The sequence below is a fragment of the Gouania willdenowi genome, chromosome 7 (genome assembly GCF_900634775.1).
Source record: "Gouania willdenowi chromosome 7, fGouWil2.1, whole genome shotgun sequence".
NCBI classification, from domain to species: Eukaryota; Metazoa; Chordata; class Actinopteri; order Blenniiformes; family Gobiesocidae; genus Gouania; species Gouania willdenowi.
This window is the reverse complement of record NC_041050.1, coordinates 23,421,130-23,446,885: the sequence shown is the minus strand read 5'-3', so window position 1 is coordinate 23,446,885 and position 25,756 is coordinate 23,421,130. Positions and strand designations below refer to the sequence as shown.

At 39.2% G+C, this 25,756-nt stretch overlaps 1 protein-coding gene across 4 annotated transcripts; it reads left to right on the top strand.

Moving 5' to 3' along the window:
* Positions 1-9,089: 9,089 nt before the first annotated feature.
* gata5 (GATA binding protein 5) lies at positions 9,090-23,836 on the top strand. 4 transcript variants are annotated; one of them, XR_003674475.1, is made up of 8 exons: positions 10,769-11,531; positions 11,884-12,418; positions 18,423-18,592; positions 20,111-20,239; positions 20,475-20,559; positions 22,778-22,908; positions 23,007-23,266; positions 23,299-23,836. XR_003674475.1 is itself a non-coding variant. In XM_028452673.1 (7 exons), exons 2-7 carry the CDS (start codon positions 11,941-11,943, stop codon positions 23,124-23,126), a joined length of 1,113 nt encoding a protein of 370 aa, XP_028308474.1. In that variant the 5' UTR covers positions 9,090-9,230; positions 11,884-11,940; the 3' UTR covers positions 23,127-23,836. The 4 variants fall into 4 exon arrangements, 3 of the variants coding, with proteins under 3 accessions (XP_028308474.1, XP_028308473.1, XP_028308475.1); XM_028452673.1 differs by lacking the exon at positions 10,769-11,531 and adding an exon at positions 9,090-9,230 and having other exon boundaries at positions 23,007-23,836; XM_028452672.1 differs by having other exon boundaries at positions 23,007-23,836.
* The last annotated feature ends 1,920 nt before the right edge of the window (positions 23,837-25,756 follow it).

Here is a 25,756-nt window from a genome sequence, read left to right as displayed (position 1 = left end):
ATAGAATAGAATAAATATCAATACAATGTAAAACTGCAAAATATAAAATTGTATGACAGACATTAAAAAAAATTGTAATCTGTTACGGCCCTGGCCTGTAATGTTGGGAGTCTGCTTGTTCTGGCAGCTGCTCCTCCTTGTTTCTCCTCATTGCAGGTTCTGATTGGCTGTGTTTTGGCCCCGCCTGTTGGTCTTCACTATTTCTGTCCGCACCACTGGCTTTTGACAGTTTTCAAGGAACCCGTCCATGGGTGTGGCTGATGGCTCTCTCCTCAGCGACATCCTCACTTATTATGCACCTTTCAGTATATTTTGATCATTTGTTAGCCTTGGTTGTCATTCTTTATGTTCAAGCCTGGTTTTGTTGGCATTAAATCTTGCTTTGTACACCTTTAAGACATTGTCGCCTCCCACCTTTGTGTCACAGCGTGAACGGCTGTAACATAATCAAAATCAGTTTGTTATTGGACACTATTGGCACATCAGATATTGATTTAAACCTAATATCCAACATTTCTAAAAATAAAAAAATAAAAAAAGAAATGAAAATAAATCGATAGATACTTTATTGCATACCTGTCAAGTATCCGTTTTGGCCGGGAAACTCCCGTATTTTACCCCTCTTTCCCGCTATCTTCCCATATTAGTATTTTCCCATAAATATCCCGTATTTTAATGTAATAATAATTCAAAGATGCTTTACTAAACTGAACGTTGTCACTAGCCTCGCGAGAACTACCACCTGAAAATGGCCTGGGTGGCAGTTCTCGCGATATTAGTGCTGACAGCGGCAACAAACTCGGAAACAACTCAGAAAAGAGATGATGAATGAAGAGGTTCCGGCAAAAAAAACAAAGAACTGGTGTAAATATGTTGTGAAATGTGACAGAGAGTTTATCTTCCTAAAGAGCAGCAGGATGGACACAGTTACATGTTCTGTAAAATTAGTTCCACAGCGGATGGAACCACGTAAGTCACCATGAAAAATCGGCCAATCACAAGCTCCATAAATATACACTGCTTTAAAAAATGTGTTAAAGGATGTAAAGTCTGCAACAAATCTATTTATTAAGTCATTAGTGAATACCAGAGAACCACATGAGTGAGCATGAGAAATTATAAGAAAATATATAATGAAAATAAAATGTTAATGTCTAACTTAAAGACAAGCAATGTGAAATTAACAGTAAATATGCAATGTGTTGATTTGTATATAAACTCTAAGTATATTAAATACACACATGTGCTTCATATACACATTTATATTTTTATTTAGGCTGTTTTATAATTTAGGAATTAGAGCTGGGCGATATAGTGAGATTCAAGATGTATCGAGTTTTCTATTTTGGCGATATAGAAAACTATATTATTTTATATATCAATATATGTACATACAGTATATATTGTAGCTTATTATGTATCAAAATACTAGTTTTAGGAGTCGCTGCTTTTACTTCTCAAAACAACATGTAAAGCTCAGTTAGATGGATTTCTGAGTGCACATATTGATCATCTGTTTGTTAATAAATGTCCCTGTGTAGCATTTTGCATCAGAAAATTTAACCCAGAATTGTTTTTCTGGTCAGACTTTATTTGACAAAATTATCAAGATTTATATCATATATCACCATTTTGAGAAAATATATTGAGATATGAGTTTTGGTCCATATCGCCCAGCCCTAGTAGGAATGTTCACAGCATTTCAATGTTAATAAAGGTCGTACCTACCAGATTTTAATCACATAATTGTATTTAGTAAGTGGTTGACGAGTGGGAATTTAGATTTCTTGCACACCTATATTAAAATATGAGGGATACTGGAGCTTGGTTGGGCGGGTGAGATGGCTTGTAGTGGGCCCCAGATAATTTACCTTATTTTCAAATCCAAAACCTGACAGGCATGCTTTATTGATCCCGAGGGAAATTCAAGGCACCCAGTAGCAGTATCAAGGACATGCAGGACACAAGAAATTAGTTACAATAAACATTAAACAATTAACAACTGCTGTCCCCCATCTCTTTTGTATAATAAACCCAAAACAAGATATGTGCTATTTAAAGGGACCTCTAAACAGTTAAGGAACCTCAGAACAGTTGTAAAGAACCCTGTGCATTACAATTGAAGAGTGCTGACAGTCTGAGAGTATGTGTTGTTTATGCATGTACAGTGGTGTTCCAAACAATAAGGTGATCAAAATGTGCATTAGAGTGTCCGTCTAGAGGCTGACTCTAAGAACAGCAGTGCAGATGAGAAGTGAGAACAAAGAAAAATGAAAGATAAGTCTAGGAGTCACTGTGTGCCTTTCCCCTGCCGTGACAGTAAGATGTTGTACAGTCTTATGGACGATCTTGCGTTTACTTTGGAAGCATTGGACTGAGGGCTGGCCGCATGTGGCCCCTTGCCACCAGTTGCCCATGTCTGCTCATCTATAGCTACTTTGTCCACTGTTGGAAAAAATGACTGAAAGTAACACATGGAGCTCATTATCTTTTCTCTGTATTATTATTTTTTTTTTTTTGTTGATGTTTTTGTGTCTCACATGTCAGTGAACTTCACGTTTGAATTGAAATGTTTTTGAGTTGTGGTGATAAGAGAAGCCAACGGTCAGCATAATTATTGTGGTAACGCTGATGCAGCTAATAGCTCTTGCATAAGTTTGGATAATGATTAGCGGCATCGTCACAATCACAAACGGGACCAATTTCTCTCACAAACACACAACGTGCCCACACATATTGAGAAACCTCCAACAATCTGAATGTCCCATGTCCTCCCTCTGCCTCCAACTGCTTTGGTGTCTCCTTTTTTCCCCTCTTCTTCAAAAACTAAAGTGATCCCACTGAGGCAGTCCTACAGCTAAACGTCTCAAACAATGTAGTGTAGTGTGTGCTGAAAGTATAAACCATGTTCAAACACTTTGAAGGATTTCATAAAATGTATAGGGTTCCAAGTGTTAATCACTCCTAAGAAGGTCTACACTTCCAAAATAATATGTAACAAATTAGGAATTTTGAATAAATGATTTAGAAACTTTTGAATTATTAACAAAAACAATAAACTCATTTTAGATCAAATACAGATCAGTTTGATCTCAAAAGGGCCACAGATTTTAGGCAGGAAAAATAGGGATTTCCACAATAATGAGCCCTAATATGCCCTTCCACATATAAATGATACATACACATTTATGGACAAAATCCAACAATTATTGACAGATTTTAGTCCCTGTAGGATCTTCAAATTAAATTTCCTTGATTTTGTAGCCATTTTTTTTATTTGAAATGTGAACAATTTATGGAATAATTTCTGTTCTCTTTACAATCTGAAATTAAAACTGACTGATCATTTGATGAAAGCTGAGATATCGACACTCATGAGTTGGTCATTTACACAATGAAAAAAAAAAAAAAGTTTTATTTCAATTATTTAAAGTCTGGGCGCTGTGAGGAGTTCAAACACCAACATGGACATGTTTGTAGCAGAACAATAGATCCACAGTCTTACACTGGGTCCATTCAGAGAACAAGTTTGGCTGCTGAAAAAGAAAATAGATGGAGGAAAGGTGTGGTCAGTTAGTAGATGTTAGTGTTTTTGCTGTGAAACTAACAGAGGCAGGGTTGGAGTATGCAGATAGGAGCTGACAGACTGAAATAAAACATGCTGATAGGGACATGACACACAGGCAGACAGGAGCCAGTCTTGCATGGATGCTGGAGATTAGGCTGACTCCTACTTTACATTCTCCTGTGAGCACACAGGCCAGTCCAGGCGATACAGAAAATACAAACTTCACAGGGAGGCAGAGTTAGCAGGTTTTACATCATCTGTCTCAATATGGTGAGGCTACATAAGAACAATCACACATTTCTTCTTGTTACTTTTTTCTTTTCTTTGTCTCCCTCTTGACTGAAGATTGAATATTTAATACATCTGTGTGTATATATAATGTACTCATTTATTCACCCCACCAATGTGACTGTGGAGTAAATTAATAATAATAAGGTATTATTTTTAGAAAGTGTCTATTTGTACGGCTGCCGCTTGTACGTAGCTTCTTAGGGTTAGGGTTAAGGGTTAGGTTTAGAGTTAGGTTATAATCCAACATTGCAACAATTTTTAGGGTTGGGGTTAGGGTTAGGTTTACGATAAAGTTTAGTCTTAGTCACGTGACCTAAACTGGCCAATGACTGACCTATCACATCACCTAAACTGGCCAAATAGGGGAGCTGCGTACAAATAGAATGTCGGTATATTGATACGGCAACCGTACAGATAGCCACTGCCTTATTCTTATGTTTATATATACAATATATATGTGAAAATTATAACATTATTTATTGCCAAACAAATTGCCAATACATTGTGACCTACTGTACTGTATTGTAATTAATTGAAATATAAGATTCTTCCAATCATTTAAAGTGTGAATGATCATGTTACCATGATCAGGATCACTGATCTAGGTAACTAATTATATCTGGAAAAGAGGATATTTAGAGCTTGGAGGAGGTAAATGGTAAATGAACTTGATTTTATATAGTGCTTTATCACCACACTGAAGCAGTCTCAAAGCGCTTTACATATCAGCGCATTCACCCATTCACTCTCACATTCACACACCAGTGGAACAGGACTGCCATGCAAGGCACTAGTCGACCACTGGGAGCAACTTAGGGTTCAGTGTCTTGCCCAAGGACACTTCGACACATAGTCAGGTACTGGGATCGAATCCCCAACCTCTCGATCAGAAGACAACCCACTACCACCCGAGCCACGGTCGCCACGGTTTGACTCTCTGTTTGTTCTTGTTTTATATCATATGGGTATTCCATAAAGGAGAGTAAACAAACTCTGAGTCTATCCATAAACTCTGGGTCAACATACCCCGCGATGGGAAACTCTGGGTATCTGATTCCATTACAGCTGGTATGAAGTGGGTCAATCAACCCTGAGTAAGTAAACCATGGGTTACTGATGTGCACGCGCGCGATAAAGAGCCATCATCAATGGATCAGAGATTACTCAAACTGCCATGACAACCAAACGGAAGAGAGTGATTTATCCACCCTGATGGTGAAATAAGCCGGTGTTTGATGAATATGAGCCTGTTCTAAATGTGCGTTCAGTCTTCAGTGACTATAGTGGCTTAAATCACCCGTTATTAGTCACACTTTTTGGTCACTTCATCACTTTATTGCTTCAGTGACGTGACCAGCGGGGAATAATATGAACATAATGTGTCTGAGGAGACGTGGCAGCAGCATAGAATGGCTGCATAGAGAGCCCTCCTGTTAGACTGGATATTAAGCCGCTTGATATCAAATCAATTATATTGATTTTTAATGTAACATTGTCGCCAGAGTCATCTCAACGTCCTAAAAAATGTCATAAACAAACACTGAAGCGAGACGCAAACCCGTGACCTATCGCTTCCAAGCGCAGCGTCACAATTCACTGCATCATCATACCTTCAAAGAAGCATGATCTAAAAGTGGATTCATTTAAATTATCATCTCCTCCTTTATATTCTCCACAGGTTTGTATTCAGTGAACTTTACTGGGAGACGTCAGTAGATGTTTTAATGCAGATCAACCTCTCAGTGACTTTCACTTAATGATCTGTATCCACAATGTTATAAAGAAAACTACTGTTAGCACAACAAAAAAAATAAAATAAAATAAAGCAACACAACATTAGTAATGATGTAAGCACGTCTATGGTGTGTGATGTTACTAATGTGTTACAGGGAAGAGTATTAAGGTTCATTAAAGTGCACGTATAACAAGATGCACAGGCCTAGATGCTCAAACACACATGTTTATACCAGCTCTCTCTCTGACAAATACCTCAGAGAATTCCTTGCTTATCTGCCATTCATGTGTATGTAACGGGAAGATAGAAGAAGAAATTCCATTCCTTGTCAGAGAATGCCATCATAAAGCATGACGGTGTCACATTAGAGGCTGATCAAAGTCAAAAGGCATTTCCACCGTGCACGTGGACAGGCCTATCAGTCAGCACACAGAAACATGTCCGAAGAGATGGAGCTGAGAATGTGCTGCTTTTTTACTGACATAACCAGAGAGTGACCGAGTGAGCAGAGAGATGCAGCGCTCACAGATCCCCTCAATCATATGGCCACCGTCGGACACAGTGTTGTACACCTGCCCGTGAACGTAGAAATTAAACCTTCTTTTAACTAGTGTTGGTTTATATTCTTTACATGTGCTTTGGTCCGGTCCCTAGAGGATCTACACAGCCGACCAGAGCTGATAACCCGCCCGGTTCTTTATTGCTGGAGAAAGACACACATTTATAAACATACACATACAGTAATGAAGATGAAGTCAAGGAATGAATTTAACACCATTTATTCCAGATACAATTTATGAGTGAGTGAGAGACTATTCAGCACTGGTCCCCAGGGTTCCTTCACACGTGTGTTCCGGAAGCTGAAAAGAGACCATCGTCCTGGCATCCCCTGGCTTTATCCTCTTCACTCCTCCTCTTCCACCAGGCCCCCCACCCACGTAGCCTGTATCAGTTATCAATGTGTTTGGGGACGGGTGTGTCGCAGAGTTAGTTACATGACTTCCTTTATGTGAAGCTAAGTGTAGTGTGTAAACAATGTCCCTAAATATCCCACACTAGTAAATAACCTACTTACAAACACATTAAACACATTGTCAGGCAACGCTCGGCACCATTTCCAACCCAGAGTCGTTTAGAAAGAGAGTTGTGACAGCCAGGGGTGTCGGACTGGGGGGGAAGGGGGTAATGGGTATTTTTAAAAACATTTATATTATTTATATTGGGATGAAACAGGCCCTATGTGAAAATAAGCAGGTTGTTAAGTAGAGTTTTGCACTAAAACAATTATTCATTGCATCAGGTCTTAGCACCACCCCCTTTAAAACAGTGCAAATGGTTTGACCCACATGTGCTGCTGCTGCGCTGTGGATGTAACAAGGAGTGGGAGATACATAGCGGCATGTTTTTCCTCAAAAAAGAAAAGTCAGGCTAAAAATGCAAAAAAAAAAGAAAGAAAGGAGAGGGAAAGAAGTTGAAATCAGGGAAATCTGCTGCTTACTCAATTTTAAAGAAGTGAGCTTTAAAACACATCTTTTTTTTAGGCAATATATTATTTTGTCCTATATTATAATATTATATTTGTCACATAAAACGACCAACAAACAGACTTTTATTCTGCTACATTTGTATCATGTTTTCCACCTCACACCGATAGCAGAGGCGTAATTTGTGTGTTGATGACGATTCGTTAAAAAGATTCTATAACGTGCAAAATCAGAGCTGCCAAGCATCACGCTTTGAGTGATTATTTGACCCATTCTCACACCACACGCCACACTTGACATTTCCCACGCTTATATTTCCTCTTTTTTTTTTCTTCACGATAATAAACTTTGGTCCTCGCGGCTTTGCTGTAGTTCAAGTAACTCTGATTGACCAACCGAGATAACCAATCCCAGTTGTCCTCATGATGGCGACTGTCCTCCTGGCTTCTCACTGCACAGTCCACGCTAACTGCATGCTACTTACTTGAAAACAAATCGAGACCACCAATGACAATTTCATGTTTCTGCTGGCAAGTGTTAATTCAATTCAAATCAATTTTATTTGTATAAAGCAATTTCCAACAAAGTCATCTCAATGCGCTTATCAAAATATAAAATTCATAATAAGAAAGAAAAAACCCAACAAGATCCACATGAACAAGTATTCAGCCATCTAACAAAATCAACATCGTAAAACACCATTAAGGAAACATAAACAATTAATTAATATAGCCTCCATACTCTCCCAACAAGATATATCTCATCACACAGCAGCACATCCGTTGTTTGTGTTGGAAACACAGAAACACGAAGAAAATGACAACAACAACAACTCAGAACAGCCTCAGTGAGGAGCATCCACAAAGCCATTCCTTCCTATTGTTCCATTCACTGTAGAAAGTATGAAACATTTTTTGACCTTAGCTTTGCTGAAGATCTGGTAACTCAGGTGTTGGTCTCCCTTCTTTTAAAAGCTGTCGTTTTTCCTCAAAAAAAAGATTCTCTATCATCTCTGGCGCTGTCATCCTGCCCACTAGATAGAAAACATAGCAGCAGTGGTCACATGGCATCTATTCACTAATGTACTGTGAACTTACGTATAGCATTTAGCATAGTGTAACAGGTTTAATTGACAGTTTGCTATGATGTGTAATATATGGCAATGGACTAGATCAGAAGATTTAAGTTCAGCTCTGGGAGAGAAGTGGAAGTGTTTAAAGAGGCACAGACACAGGCTTGATATGCTAAAGTGAATTATATTATGTGATAAATATTTACAAGTATTTACAATTTATACAATGTGGTTGAAAATGTCCAATAGTTCCAACATGTTCAAAGTCTTTATATCCAAAGGATGATTTATTCCAGGTATCCAACACTTCACCCACACAAGGGGCAGCGCTTACTGAGACCCAGAAGCAGTTGACTCACAAAGAGCAGTCCAGTGAGTGTGTGTGTGTGTGTGTGTGTGTGTGCAGAGGAGCAACGTGCCTTTGGGAGGGGGCGTGGCCTCCCTCTGCCTTACAGCGGAGTGAGACTGTGCAGCCGTTCCAGGAATTAGCGCTGTTTAGTAATTTGGGCTATGAAATGCACAAAATGCGGACACTTTCAAACTTATAGGTACTGTAGGCTATTGGAAATGGAAAAATAAATAATTTATAATTATATTATAATTAAAACAAATAATCAAAATATCAATTCACCCTTGGGTAGGCACTGCCTACCTTGCCTACCCTGATGTCACGTCACTGTCAAAAGCTAACACACCTTGTTCAAAACAGTTTAAAACACAATCAAAACAGAATGACGGGCAGAAAAAAACATAGTGAATGTCTGCTGCAGCCATATTGATATCTAAAAAAATATATTGCCGATAAAAATAAAACGATGCAATTTCAAACACAGCTGAGTGTAGTTGTCAGCTGAAAACTGATTCAGGTGATCTGTGTTTGGCCTCAATACAAACAAAGGAGTGGCTTCTGATTCGTTTCCCTTTGAGTAAGTATGGATCAAAGAGCAGCGGGTGAGGTTAGAGAGAGAAGAGTGGCCAGGAGAGGGAGAGGAGGAAGAAGAGGAAGACCAAGAGTTGTGCTCTGATGAAATCAGGGCCACAATGATTGACATGCTAAATCGTGGACTTTCTCTTATAGAGGTACTTTAAGGATTTGTATTCTGCCCTGGAATTCTGAGCTTCTGCTTTTTTTCCCGTTTAGAGTAATGTTTATAGTTTTTGTAAGGTACTGAAGTACTTGTGCAAAAGCACAAATGTTCTTACTGTAAATTGATTCAATTGTCTTATTGCAATATATCACAATATATACAATAATTTAGAACCATCAAAGTACAAAGATCTTATTTTATAACAAAATACTGATTTACCTGACAAGAATCATTGAAGATTGAAACATAAGATGTATTTCATGAAATGCTCTTTAATTGTTGTTAGTATTTTGTAGTTCAGTGTGCTCAGAGTGACAATATGTGTGGTTGAATGAGCTTCTTGTGAGACGTGTATGAAGAGTTTTATTGGTGAGAAACACTTCTCGAATTGAGAGCAACTGTTGAGCTGAGATGCATGATAGACATGCAGACTGTGTTAAGAGTTTTTAACATGTGACTTCAGTTTTGACCAATGCTGGTTAAAAATAAAATCAATAAAAACTGTAAGAAAAAAATAAAAATAAAATAATAATAATAATAATAATAATAATAATAATAATAATAATAATAATAGTTGTTGTTGTTGTTGTTGTCCTGGATTGTGTTCCTATTTTTTTCCCTTTACTGTTATTTCTTGTTTTCTTGCCTCAATAAAGGCATTCATTTGTTTTGGTTATATTTACAATAAATGTGTTTATAAATGTAATATATAAACAAACAAATGCAATTCCGATCGAATATAAAAACGTTTATATTTAATAATACATCTTTTAAAATAGTTTTCTTCTATTTATTTTTCAAATAAATAGCTCATGTATTTATTTATTAATAAGGCACCCATGGAATAAAATCGGATGTTACTGCGTTTTAAAGTTTAGTTTTGTAAGAAAATTCCAAATGTTATAATTTATTTGTGAACGATTTTATTTCTGACCTGGATCATAACAGATAAATGATCCTGGTGTCGACGTGAGTTGTGAGTTAAATGTGAGAATATTTCAGTATTGTCTGTCAGCTCTAAAGACGGAGATAAGCAAAGGGTAACGCGATAAGAACTGAGAATAAATCTTAGTGTAAGTCTGACACAGCAACAGGCTGTTAGCTGCTGCTTTATTTGGGATGATTTACGGAAGGTGCTGCTCATGGGCTGAGCTGAGGTTCCCTTTAAATCCAGGATTTAGCTCTGAGCGAACTGAGCCTGACATAAGGGCCCTCAGAGAGTCAGAGGACCATAAAACTTTCAACACACCTTCCTTGTTTGCTCGGAATACAAAAGTGAAAACATCATCAATTATTCAACCTGAAACAAATATATCTCCGTTTTATAAACCAAGGCTTATAAGAATAAGAATAATAATCTTTTGCCAGACAAACGGTCTATTTTCCAAGATGGAAAAACCGACATACAGAATTTTAAAGGTTCTTTGTTTATTATTACTATTGATAATGCAACGTGTTATTTTTATACATGCACTTATGTTTTATTGACAATTCTTATTAATCAGATATGCATTAATTGTTTATTGAACAGTAATATATTCTTTAATTCTTATTATAAATTATGATTTTATATTTTGGTTTAAAATTATAAGCTTTATTCAAATCTCTTCAGCGTTTATATAAAATGTGTTTGTTTTATATTTATTTAGATCCCGTTTTCAGGGGTTCGACACACCCACGAAGTGAATCCTGTTAGGATTTTATTTATTGCTCGTATCTTATCGGACTAAAAAACTAATTCCCGTTTCCCCATAAAAAACTCCAAAACTTTGACTTTCCTTTTACATCAGTCTGTAAATTTAATATCAGACGCGGGGCTTTCAGAGTTAATCTATAAAGTTTATTTACATTGATTCAACGTTGATTATGATATAAGTTTGATTTTAGGGAAAAACGAAGAGTTCACCGATTATTTATAGACTCTTCAACAAACGGATCCACGGCCTCGACCACCGCCAACCTCCGCCTTCTCCTCCCAGCATCACGTGCTCCTTCGTCACATCGCAAAAGAGAGAGCCCCCCCCACACACACACACACACACGCACACACACGCACGCACACACACACGCGCACACACACGCACACACGCGCACGCACGCACGCACGCACGCACGCACACACACACACACACACACACACACACACACACACACACACACACACACACACACACACACACACACACATACCTGGGAGGGAGCCTTTCTCCTTTTCTGCGTCTCTTCAGGTTCGGACCGACTGGAGGAGCGGACTGACCTGTTTTATCAGCAGTCCGTCCTTATTCCTTATCAGGTGAGATAACGACACACACTCCAAGTCCTTGTACTGAAGCTCCGTCCGGGACACACTACACGGACTATTGAACGCTTTATGTGATTTGACTTATTGAGTATTATTTGATTATTGATAAAAATGTGAGCAAATATAAATAAAGCTTTGATTCTGTCCATGGCTGCGATTGAATGTGAGAGCGCGCTGATGGTTTATCATATGTGAGCGATCAACGAGATGATGTTCATTCCTTTTAGTCAGCCTGGGAGATATGGTTGGTTTGATTGTTGTTGACCATCTTTGTTAGAAATAAATCTATCCATGTGATGAAACGTTATTCGTTTTTTTTTTTAAACTCTGAATGTGTTTGAAGGTCAAACTTGGAATAAGCATCAGGACCCGCTGAAGATTCCAGTGTAAAACCGTGAGCATGTACCAGAGCCTGACCCTGTCCTCCAGCCAGTCCCCGTACTCCCACGATGCCGGGAATTTCATACACCCGTCAGCCTGCAGCTCCCCGGTCTACGTGCCGAGCACGCGCGTCCCTGCCATGCTGCCGTACCTTCCTCCATGTGACAGCCCGCATCAATCCCACCTCGGCTGGCCTCAGACGGACGGCTCCTCGTTTAGCAACAGCCCGCACCATCACGGATTCTCCTTCCCGCACAGCCCGCCCGGCAGCACCGGCGGGCGGGACGCCCCCTACGAGAGCCCGCTGGTGTTCGGGAACGGCGGCGGCAGGCCCGAGCAGTACGCAGTGCGCCCGGTCGGAGGAGCTTACTCTGGCCCATACGCCTATATGAGCCCGGAGATGGGAACCTCCTCTTGGACCCCCGGGCCCTTCGAGAGAGGCATTGTCAGCCTGCCTGGCCGCCAGGGAGCTCTGACCGCGAGGAGGTCCAGCCTGGGTAAGAACAGAGAACATGCAGTCAGACCACTCACCGAGAAGGGCTCCATGGATTCACTTCTGGGTGCAAATCCACGAAATTGGGCCTGTTTTTGTTTTTTTTTAATAAGTTTATATTGCACCAAAACAACAACACGGCCACTTGTTTTAAATATACAGTTATATTTTGTAAACAATTTGTTTCCACAATAAACTCACGTGTCGTCAGCGTTTAATATTTGTCAAAACATTGCAGAGGAAAATTTAAATTTCATGAGTGAATTGATAAACAAATGAACACATGTTAAGTGACTTTACCTAAACATGCACGTAATCCATTCTACTATTCATGTTTCACATCTGATCAATTAACCTGTGATGCCCACACTGATGCCTATACTCTCCTTTTATTAAAATATATATTTCATCCGATATTTTATCCTGCATGGACTCCTATTTATTCACACGTTTGTTTTTAAGGTTAAAACGGCTGCAGTTGTTCCCAGGAAATTATTGTCGGACTTGTCTTTCTTTTTATTTATTTGAAAACTATTTACAAAATACAGGCTGCTAACGGACAGAAATAAACGTAAATGCGTTTTGTTCTTTACTAATAATGTAACTTATTTTATCCACGAAGGCCAAGAAATTGTTGCCCAATTTCAAAACAAATCTAGATTTTATTCTGTAAAGTAAATCTGGATCCTCCTGAAAACTGATTATTTTAGTATGTGGATCAAAACTCATTTATATACATGTATATGATAGAAAACCACAATACACAAAGCCTAAAGCAGTGTAACTGTACAATGTAACTCCTAAAAATGTTAATTTAATCAGGGGAGAGTTCAATGCACGCACGCACACACACACACACACACACACACACACACACACACACACACACACACACACACACACACACACACACGCACACACGCACACACACGCACACACACACACACACACACACAAACACACACACACACACACGCACCATGAAGAGCCGCAGCAGGTAGACCTCGTCCATCGTTGATTAGATTAAAAATACATTTTGTTTATGGTCGGTGGAAAAAACTGATGATATGTAGTTGTTCTGTTTTTTTGCTCCTTTCTTGTTTGTGGCTTTTTTGTAGTTTTTTTTTTTATTTTTTTTTTTTACGTTTCTCTAACACGTTGTTTTTCAAAGTAAGAGGTCTTGCTGCTTCACTGTATTTCACTGTATCTTGTCTTTGAATGAGCTGGTGACAGATCTGAGAAATGTCGTTGAGCTTTCCATTAAGTTAATCACTATCAACACACTAACGCCTCAGAAGTCTATTTTATATATATATAGGAAATATGTATTTTAAACATTTTTATATTATTTATATTGGGATGAAACAGGCCCTGTGTGAAAATAAGCAGGTTGTTAAGCACAGTTTTTCACTAAAACAATTATTCATGCTCCATCAGGCCTTAGCACCACCCCCTTTAAAACAGTGCAAATGTGCTGCTGCTGCTGCGCTGTGGATGTAACAAGGAGTGGGAGATACACAGTATGGAAGCCCAAAAGAGTCAATCATTTCAACAATGGTCTTTTTTATTTCATAATGTCCTTTTCCACAATGGCCTTTTATTTCATATTGTCGTTTTTCAGCAGACTGACTTCGGTCTGTCAATCAAAGCTAGTGGGTTGGACCTCGGCTTGATCCTTTAAGATCGATTAGTTTTCCTGGGCATCGGTCATGGCCGTTCTTTGACCGACACAGTGGTAGCAATGAGAGGGAATATAAATAAAAGTATGATTAATAATTTAAAAAAAAATAAAGCAAGAAAAGTGCAGTGAGATGTGTCTAGCTTGAATGTATTCATTGTGAGTGAGGGAGTGGGTGCATGTGCGTGGCCGATGAGCAGATGTGTGTGTGTTAAGACCTGGGTTCAGTCCAACACGGTGACCGTGACAGGTAGCGAGGTTTATGTTTACAGTGCAGGTAGTTAATAAAGTACAGCTGTCCAACACTAACACAGCCTGTTGTTTCTGTGTGGTTCCACTTTAATCTGAGGATTTAACACCAGAGGAGGAGCTACATTCAGCTCTGGAGAGTAAGGATCTCCCGTGTCCCCCAACCACGGTTAGGAGATGAAAACAGTAAAGGTTTTAACAAGAGAATTATAACATTACTCGGTCCGTGAATGGATATTTATCTGCTTTTGACTTGCAGTTTTTTGGCGTCAAAGGTTGTCATAGCAACCATGGAAGAATGTACATTGTAACGACAAAACTACAGATCGTTTACATAAACCGAATGGATACTATGAAATTTAAGGGTACATTTCTCACTAGAAATGTCATCAAAACATTTCTAAAGCCACAATCTATGTTGAAATATGGAAATTTGCTATTAAAATATACATGTCCGCCATGTTTTTCATTGCCTGTGGGTGGAACACGGACCCTCAGTGTCGAAAATAAACACAGAAGGGGTACCCCGACACTAAGGGGTCCTGACCGATGATCAATATGTGACGAGTTGAGAATGAGACTGTGTTACTCTAACGTGTGATGCATTCATGGCGCTCAGGCTTCTCAGCATTAGTGATAAGTCTCCACGAATCGATACAGCAAGTGCTGCTGCTCATGTCTGTGTAAAGGATCAGCCAATCACTTCACTGGCTCCGCCTTATGTTATTTGATTGAGAGATCGAAGTCATTGTGCTGAAAAACAACATTATGAAATAAAACGGCCATTATGGAAAAGGACATTATGAAATAAAAAAGACCATTGTGGAAAAAGATATTTAAGAATAATAAAACGTATTTCATAATAATATTACCTTATTGAACAATTTAATGGCCATATTGTATATTTGTCTGTTATTTATCAAAATGGTATTTATTTGAAAATGTTGTTTTTATTTATTTACTTATGACTCTTTTGGGCTTTCATAACACAGCAGCATGTTTTTCCTCAAGAAAGAAAAGACAGGCCAAAACCCGCCCAAAAAAAAAAAAAAAAAAAAAAAAAAAAAATATATATATATATATATATTTTTTTTTAAAGACTAAATTTTGCTGCCACCAAGTCTTAAGTAGGTGGCCAGAGTGTCCCCATGATTCTAATCATTCTGTCTTTACCTTTTACTAACCTTTGTACACATTTGCTTTGTGTGTGTTAGTTATAACCCCATCCCCCTAAAAAAAAATAATAAAAAATTACCAGCTGCCTCTAATTTGTATCAAAAATATGTCACAAACACAATATTCAATAAACCACTAAAATACAGTAGAACAGATTTATCAAATGCAAGCAATGGATATTGGAGTCATTAGGTTATTGCAGTTTTTTTCAACCTTAGGGTCAGGACCCCATGTGGAGTTGCCTGAAATTTAAAATGGGTCGCCTATAATTTCTAAAAAAAAAAAAAAAAGGTAAAAAAGAATTAAATTTTTTTAATTTCATTTTTCAAATACACATCACACTTCATTCAAATTTGTAAATTTAATTAAAATAATAGCTTAATAAAAAATAATCATGGACCTGGTTAGTGAATGGTGTACCTCGTAATTGTACCTTTTCAAAGTGAGAACTCATACTGTCTTTTCCACACTCGGAAATCTCGCTTGTCCCATCAATAATACATTTTATTTAGTTTAGTTTATTTCGAACATGTAAAAAAAAAAATAAAAAAAGAGAAAAAAGCAAATGCAAAAAAGTAGTATGGACAAACAATGCAAAAGAAGCTCTCAAATACCCTACATACAAATTATATACACGTTCGAAAAGGAGTGGGAATTCATACATTTTCCATTAAAGTCAGTTACCAAAAAATGCATGTTTTTATATGAAACTTAAATGTTTATAATACCGCTGTACCTTATTCCTACATACGTACAGTATATATAAGAAACAATTAATATTATGCACATGTGCACGTGCAAACACCCACATACCCTTAAACAACTATATTCAAACATTTACATGTGAACACATTGTTATTTACTAGAGAAGAAAAAAGAGAAGAAGAAGGAAAAGACAAAAAGAAAATAATAAACACTTTTAAATAAATAAATATGTAAGCAATAATCAATGTACTCACCTGGTGATTTTCAAAGTCCTTCTTCATCCATGTACCTTGTGAAAATTATAACCCTTTTTGAACCGTTTTATGCCTGGACATTGCTTAAGTTTCATGCTCAGACTGTTCCACAGCTTCACTCCACTTGACACACAAAAGTTTTTCGTGGTTGTCCGTACTAAGTGTTTTGAGGTTAAGTTTAACTCTTAAATTGTATAATTGTATACCCCTTCTCGGTCATAGAACAATGTCTGAATGGTTCAAGGCAGAATGTTGTTTTTTGCTTTGTACATTATTTGTGCTGATTTGAATTCTATGAAATCTATAACTTTAACAGTTTTGGTTGTATGAAGAATAATGAGTGTGTGTCCCCATATCCGACATTGTGAATTATCCTTATAGCTCTTTCTTGAAGTGTGAAAAGTGGATGTAGTGGACTCTTGTATGTGAGGCCCCAAACCTGTGCACAATAATTTGAATATGGGAGGATGAACAGTACAGAATGTGGAGTGAGTGATGATCCAGAACCTGTTTTGCTTTGAATAGTACTGAAATAATTTGAGACAGTTTGGCTTGTATATGTTGTGTGATTTCCAATAAATTCTTTCATCCATTAAAACACCAAGAAATGTATTATCATGAACTCTTTCAACGTTAACCCCATCTATTTGTATTTAAAAGTGATTTTCAAAAACTCAAAGACAGTTTACAGTTGTTAAAACAATTACACAAATAAAAAAAAGAAATTAACAATAATAAAGTTAAATACCGAAAAAAAATACGTAACAATTACAAATTAAAAGCTTGGGAGAAGGAATGTGGAAACAGAGGAGGTATGTCGCTTTGGTACTGCTTCTCTCATTGGTTTTACAAAAGTGCTCGGATATGTGCATCATTCACAGGTAGAGTCCGAATTCTGCCCGCTGGAGACACAGGTAGTCGGTGTTTTCGTGCACCAGGTGTAATCGGTGTTGAAACGAGGGGACACTGCCTTGCTTCGATACTGCTGCAGCTTCTCCCATTGCTTTTTAAAAGTGCCGAAAGTGGCTTCAGTGGAAAGCCCTTGTCCCTCCTCGAGTCCGAATATGTGTACAGTATATTGATAATATAAACACTATTAAAACACTAAAGATCTCTGGAATAAAACTACAAACGTTGTTAGGTTGGAAATATCAACAGAGTGACCGAGCTTGTTTACGTTTATATCCCTCTCGACCTATGACCCCCCTCCTGGTCACACATGCGCAGTTCCAGAGTGTGAAAAGGCTTATTGCGTTTTGAGCAGTGAGGTTTAAATGTTCATTTGAATTCAAGTGAAATTCATCAGGTTATTGATTTTTCAATCTCAAGTGTTATTGCGTCCCGTGAAAACAATGGGCTCCTCCAAGTCTCTTTAATTTTCAATAAAAAAAAAAAAAATAAATAAAAACCTTTTCAATCAAAGAAAAAAAAGTGTTCCAATGCAATTATTTGGGTCGCCAATATTTTTTTGCATAAGTATATATCTTTTTTTTTTTTTTTTTTTTTTTTGAAAAGGTTTTTATAATCGAAGCGATTTTTTTCTTCATTGAATAATAAAGACACAAATCCACCTCCTTACTACTGCTGACACGCGCGCGCACACAGCGATTTTAATATGCCCGGAGTCCGTCACGCGTCAGAGCCGTGATGGATTGATGGAGCAGGACCCCTGGATCCGTCGGCCTGATAACCCCTGGACAGCCACCCCCAACCACCCGCACCCGTCCGTCCGTTCGTATCTCCCGGTCTGTCTGTCTCCTCCACATTCACGCTTTGATCTTAGCACAGGAGGTGTGTGTTTGAGGGATTCCTCTGCACACCGGCGCGTCTCGATAAATCACACATAAATAATAATAAATGAATAAAGAAACAGCATTAAAACACATTACGTATTGAACCTTTTTGTTTGAAGTGTTGTGTGTCTCACGCCGCTCTCCCTCCTTCAGACCTAATGGACGACATGTACGCGGAGGGCAGGGAGTGCGTGAACTGCGGCTCCGTGTCCACGCCACTGTGGCGCAGAGACGGAACCGGACACTACCTGTGCAACGCATGCGGCCTCTACCACAAGATGAACGGCATCAACAGGCCGCTCATCAAGCCCCAGAAACGCCTGGTAGGACGCGTCCACATTTACCCACACCAGCATTCAACCAATATCAAACAAACCAAAGCAGCATCCACCTCACCAGATGGCAGAAACACAAACAAACAGCAAAAACCTTTAAAGGCAGACATGTTTATGAAAAGCTGATGTAGTATACACTATGACAAGATAAATACTTTTTTACACCATATAATAATGTTTATTACTATAATTTCATGGAGGGCGGAAGGAGGCTGTGAAAAAGTAAAGTTGATACAGTATATATATATATATATATATATATAGTGATAAGTCAGAGAGTGGCTGAAACACAGACAGGGGAAATAAAATGATTATAAACCCAATATTGAATAGAAAATCAACAAGCGCAAAAGCTTCTTGATGTTCAAAGAAACAAACTAACCCCATATTGTTCCTGGCAGTGGTTCTCAAACTGGGGTCCTCCAGCTGTCACTAAAGTTTTAGAACTGAATACATACAATACAATACTGAAATTTATTCAGTTTATTGTGTCATTGCACTTTAAAATCAAAGCTTAGAACAAATAAGCAGTTTGAGTTGAAAAATAAATCATGGAATCCATGAACAATACTGTTCACTTGATGCTCATGAGGGTCTGGTACCATAGTGTGTTCCAACACTGCTTTTATGCAGACATAGGGGGTTGTAAGTAACCAAGAAAAGATGGAACACCTGTAGGAATTAGTAGCACCAGCATTCAAGGCTGATTCAACCTTCATTGCTGCAGAACAGCTTTACATTTTTAACCCACTGTGTGTGTTCCTTGTATATTTCTGAAATGTACATTATTTTTCATATACTGTATATATAGTATATGAAAAAAAAGTGAAAAAAAAAAAAAAATATATATATATATATATATATATATATAATGGCAATACCTCAATACTGTGGCTTTGAGTGGAACAAACGTTATTTGATGATGTGAGGATCCAAGAAGTTTGAGAACCCCTGCTTTAAGGATCATAAGGTATTGATTATCTCAACTGACTGATATATAATGACAGGCTTTAGCAATCAACTCCTACATATTACATCATTGTTTGAATAAGAAACATGGCTGTCCAAAAGCAGCAGATTGTCTTCTTTAAATGTGTTGTTCAGAAAGTGTTGATCCTGAGCGTCTGTGGCTTGGTGCAGTGAGGGGACACACACAGTCTACCAGCAGGATTATTATTTGTCCTGCTCTGACCTTGTCCTCAGGGAAATATGTTTTTAGACACAGCCGTAAAGGCTCCCCACACCAAATCAAAGTCCCACTCACAGCAGAAAGAAGAATTTTAGCAGCTGATGAATGATCACATTATTATTGATGACGTGAGGCCGTTCATTGTACACGACACATGCTCACATCCGGTGATTCATTGTGAGAAGTGAGAGAGGGAGAGGCTATTGCTGTGAGTTTCTCCAAAGGACTTGTTCCAAGGATATTAAGGCATGATCTGAGTTTATTTGTGTCATCTGGATGTCAGCCAACTATCCAGCTGTCCTTGTCTCCCACTGCAGCAGTCCACGTCCCGCCGGGCCGGCCTGTGCTGCACCAACTGCCACACCAGCACCACCACACTATGGAGACGCAACGCTGAGGGAGAGCCCGTGTGCAATGCCTGTGGCCTCTACATGAAGCTGCATGGGGTAAGGAAACACACTTCACATGCACACATTCACAGAGCAAAGGCCAAAGCTCCTCAAGGACACCTGAACATGGATAAGCTGGGATTGTCAGGTTGTTTTGCCCTGCAGCACTTGGCCTCTCCAAGGGCACCATACTGCTGTTATCAGCGTGAGAGGTTGTGTCGACACAGTGGGCCTCTGTTGTGTTAAAGCCTGGGAGAACGGCTCAACTCCTGTGTTTTTCTATCCCCCCAAGGTGCCCAGACCTCTGGCCATGAAGAAAGAGAGCATTCAAACAAGAAAGAGAAAACCCAAGATACCCAAGAATAAATCATCTACAGGTGGGCAAACATACACGGAGGAACAGATTTTAATGGAAGTGTAACGACAACCAGTTCGACAAAAAGATGCATCATTATTGTCAGCCATATCACTTATTGGCTGTGAACGGCAAATTTAGTGAAACTAACAACAAAGCCCCACCACTTTACCCTTTGACCCTGCTCATGTACTATAAGCTATAATAACTCCTGTGATGTACTCAATAAAATAAAAAGACATAATAATAATAATAATAATAATAATAATAATAATAATAATAATAATAATAATAATGCTGAATATAGGACTACACTTTTTATTTATGTTAAACCTTTAGGAGTTCTTTGATGTAGATTTAAAGATTTATTATTTTATAATTTTTGTTGCCTGTAAATTGTTCAAGTCATTGACAAATGTTTTTTCTATTTGATTTATGAGAATTAAGTTATTTAAATCCTCTTTTCTCCTAAATGCAAAAATTTCAATTTCTAATGTTTACATTTTTATCTATTACATATCAGCCTCTATGGCTCACTACTACCCCACCCCACTAAGGTTTACTCAGTGGTCAGTCTTGGAACTCAAAGCAAATGTTGTATTGGCCACGTTATGGCGCGTTCACAAAAAAGCGGCGATAGCGGCAGGTTTACATTCAGAATACATGGTGGACGCGCTTCTTGGGAGCGTCGGAGGTCCCGCGCCTCCTGTGCAGTGCGTTTTGAAGCTTTTCTCATGGCGGACGCTTTTGACATGCGTCTGGCGCCTCCAACACGGCCGACGCTGGAGTTGGGATTGTTGAACTTTTGGGGTATATTGCGGTGCGTTGACCAATCAGGAGCGTTCCCCAACCATGACATATTCAGAACAACCGATGCCGGTCAGCAGGTCGTCAAACTGGGCATGGTAGAGACTTAAGTAGCGCTGAAAGCGACTCTCGTCCGAGCGCAGCTCTGGTGAATCCAGAAAAGAGGCCGAGGCACAAATAAAACCAAGCCACTCTCTGGACCCAATGAACGGGGGGTCGGAGGCGGCGTGTTCAGCAACAAACTCCAAACTTTTCTCCATTTACCCACACTTCTCTATAGCCCTCTGACATCACAGTTCACACACTGAGTCACACCAAAATACATCTGACCGGAAACACCGCCTTCTCAACACTTCCCCACCACTTCACAGTCACTAGGTGAACACGTTTGGTGTGAACTTACCATTACTGTTGACATATCATTTCAAAACGTTTATTAAAGAAAAACAAGAGCTACAAAAATATGCTGGTATGCAGTAACATTTAAGTAATAATGATAATAATATTTAATTCATTAAACAGCATCAAATGAAAAAAAAAATTAACATGTTCTATTATGTATTTGTGTTTAGAGAAAACATTCTTCATGAATTTTTCAGAAATTTTATTTAATCAGATTTTTAACAAAAATATTTTCATACTATGTTATATTGAATTGTTTGGAATGTTTTTTTTTGTTGTTTTTTTTAAGTAAACAAATTTGAGCTTTGCCTAATAAGAATATAAGCAGGAAAAAAATATTCAAGACTTAATGAATCATGCATCAGTGCAGACATGGGCAACTGGTGGCCCGGAGGCCGCATGTCCTTCCTCTACTTTCATGCAGCATCAAAAGTAAATGCGCAAAATCACTAAAAAGACAATGCAGACAAAAAAGAACAGAAAAATGCACCAAACAACAACAAAAATACACAAACACATTTATTGTTTCCTGTGTTAATGCTCAGCTTGGTCATTTTTTTAAACGTTGATCATATGACCCTCAGATCAGATATAATCACATTTTTGTAGCCCATCTCTGCATCCAAGTTAAAAATGAAGAGGTTTTCCTCTTTCTTCAACTTTTTTATGGTGATCCAACTTTTGTCCATGTCTGCGTACCTTTGTGCAGCGTTCAGTGAAACATTTTAGAATTGTGAAGTTCTGAAACAGAATTAGAATAAGTGTAAAAAATAAACAGTGCATTGTTTTAGTTTGTCTAAAAGGTTTTAATAGTTTAAAGTTTTTGTAGCCAATGTTAGAGAACAACCTTCGGCTTTAGTTTGTCATTTATATTTATTTTCCCACTTGGAACATTATTTTTTTTTGTGTTTTTTGGAAGGTATGTTGTTGGTTAATAAATTAACTGATGATGACTCCCAGTGAAATTGCTGTGAATAAGTTGTACGTTGTTGATCATGATCTAATCTACAGTCATTGTGTAAACTGTTTAGGAGCGGCGGTCACCTCCGAGTCCTCATCCCAGTCCTCACTCTCTGTCTCCGAACATGTTTCTATAATAAAAAGTGAACCCAACATGATTCCATCGCCCTACGCTGGTCCACCAGTCAGCTCTGCCACACAGGTAAACATTGACCGTTCAGATGTGTAGTCCAGGGCATGTGTGCAATGCATGGATTGCGTTGATGTTTCAAATGTGTGTTTCCTGTTTCCTCTCTGCAGACACTTTCTCAGCCGGACCGAGCCAGGCCAGGACACTTGGACATTAAATATGAAGACTATGCCTTTACATCGACCTCCATGACGCCACAGAGCTCATGGTGCGCACTGTCTCAAGCGTGAGGCGAAGGACAGACAGACTGGTTCACAATCATCACCATCATCATCAGGAAGAGGAGGAGGTTCCCTCTGTCCTCACGACTGGACGATGGGACTGTGTAACACTTTAACAGCCTGTGATCATCTTGTTTAGACGACTTTGGGTATCTTACGGCACCGTGAGTCATATGGCGAGGACACTTCACCTGGTTACTCCCTCACTTCCTCTGGGACAATATTTGCTTGTCAGAGCCAACAACCTGGACTCACCTCAGTGTGTGTGTGAGAGGCTGCAGACACGCCAACGTTTAAAAAGCAGGAGGAGACTCCTCGGAGGTCCCTGTTTTATGGCTGTTGGCCATGTCTCATCAGCCCGCGTTGATCATTAACTTTTACAGGCACATTATTTATGTTGAGATAAGGACAGTTAAAAAGGCCTCAGCCTGCACTCTGCTTCTCCTCCGGCTCTGCTCTGCGCGTCCAGCTCACGATGCTCATGGTTCTGTAGCAGGAATCACAAAATCAAGATCAGCTGTTTTAATTGAGATGCCACGCCTACACGGATATACCGTTTGATAGAAATAAAAGTGCAATGATTCGGTTGGTCTTTCCAGGAAGTCGAAGGATTTCAATCATATGTTATGTGATTATCATTTTAGGTTTGTTTTGTGGAATGTCCAAAGAGTCTCCTGCCTTTTTTGGGGTTAATAAAAATATTCACATTTACAGTTTAAGTTCAGCTTTCTGTTTTATTTGTTCTTTTTACATCTTTTTTTTAACCAATGTTCTTCTATTTATTGATCTGTGTGGCCAACACTGTCCTTATCTCATGATCTGATCAAAATGATCGTCTCCACAGCTTTAAGCATGTTTTTTTTATCTGTTTCTTATGCGCCATTGACAGGAAATCTTAGTTTGTCTTGAGTGGTTTATTCTCTACTTACAATGTTTGTGTGTTTGCACAGACATATTGATACACGCTGGCTAACTGTTGAGATCACACGTGCATGTGTGAGTTCATATGTTTTTGTGTGTGTGCAGGGCGTGTTCTCCTCAGGCCCAGTTATTTAAGCCATAATGTGGTTCAAAGGTTGTGTTCCAACTCTGCTTTATGGCAGTCTAGAGACAAAAAAAAGACTCACTTGTCAGCAATAAGACGAGTGCTTTACTGCCTACGAGGCGACATCCATGCAGAGCCAAGTTTTATGACTGTTGGCTGAGACCTTACTGTCCTATCTTTAACCAGCACAGCTTCCATTCACTAAAATAAATATTTAATAAGTCTTTTTTAGGCTAATGACAAAATGTCTTGTTTTTGCTGCTTCATGTTGTAGTCTATTGACACTATTAAAGTGTTGTCTGTTGATATTACACAGTAATGTCCTCACAGACACCTGGGCTCACCTTTAGCTTCAGTCACAACTTTACTGCACCTGTTAAGACTCAAGTGATCACACAGAGAGAAAGACAGATAATTTACTTAAGCATTATATTTATGAGTGTCTTTACTGGGATACTTATTACTTTCTCCAGCTTGAACTGACACATCGTGGTGGAGGGGCTATGTTGTCAGGGGCAACTCGGTAAAGCAGTTGCCCCGGGTAAGGTTTCCCATGGCAAATTGGTCCTAGGGGAAGGGTCAGACAAAGAGCAGTTCAGAAACCTCATGAAGAACATCATTGTCAAGTGTACCCGGTCCCAACCCTTTGCCCGGTACTCAGGCTCATAGGCGAGCGCCTGGTGACCAGGCTTTTATTCATGGAGCCTGGTCGGGCCAAGCCCGAAGCAGAGACATGAGGCCATTCACCAGTGGGTTCACAACCTGTAGGAGGGAGGCATGGGGTTGGGTGCAGTGTGGCTTGGCATGATCCCCGGCTACAGAAGCTGGCTGTAGGGATGTGGAATGTCACCTTTCCGGCGGGTAAGGAGCTCGAGCTGGTGAGCAAGGTAGAGAAGATCCGACTAGATGTAGTTGGCCTCACCTCGACACATAGCAAGGGCTCTGGAACTAGTTTTCTCGAGAGGGGTTGGACTGTCTTCCACTCTGGAGTTGCCACAGGTCAGAGGTGCTGGACAAGGGTGGCAATTCTTATTGCCCCCTGACTCGGGGCCTGTAGATTGGCGTTTACTCCAGTGAACGAGAGGGTAGCCTCCCTTCGCCTTCCGGTGTGGGAATGGATGCTGACTGTTGTTTGTGCTTATGGGCTGAACAGCAGCTCAGAGTATCCACCCTTCTTGGATTCCCTATAGAAAGTACTGAATAGTGCTCTTTCTGGGGATGCCCTTGTTCTTGTGGCGGACTTTAACGCTCACGTTGGCAACGACAGTCAGACTGGGGATTGGGAACCAATCGGAACTTGAGCAGTGTTTTGTTATTGGACCTGCTGCTCCAGTTGTGCGTACAGAGCCTGAGGTTCCGCTGAGTCCATGGCTGGCCAGATTGTTCTGTAATGCTGGACCAGACAGGAAAGGACCCAAACTCAGAGTTCAAGAGTTTATCCCAAAACAGGTTTGGTACACAGGCAGGCAGTCAGAATCAGGCTGAGGTACACAGGGAGCAGGCTGAGGCAAAATCCAGGAATCAAAAACAGGGCAAAAAAGTCAGAATAGCACTAAGAAGAATGGGGGATTACTCATCAGGAATTAACATTGAC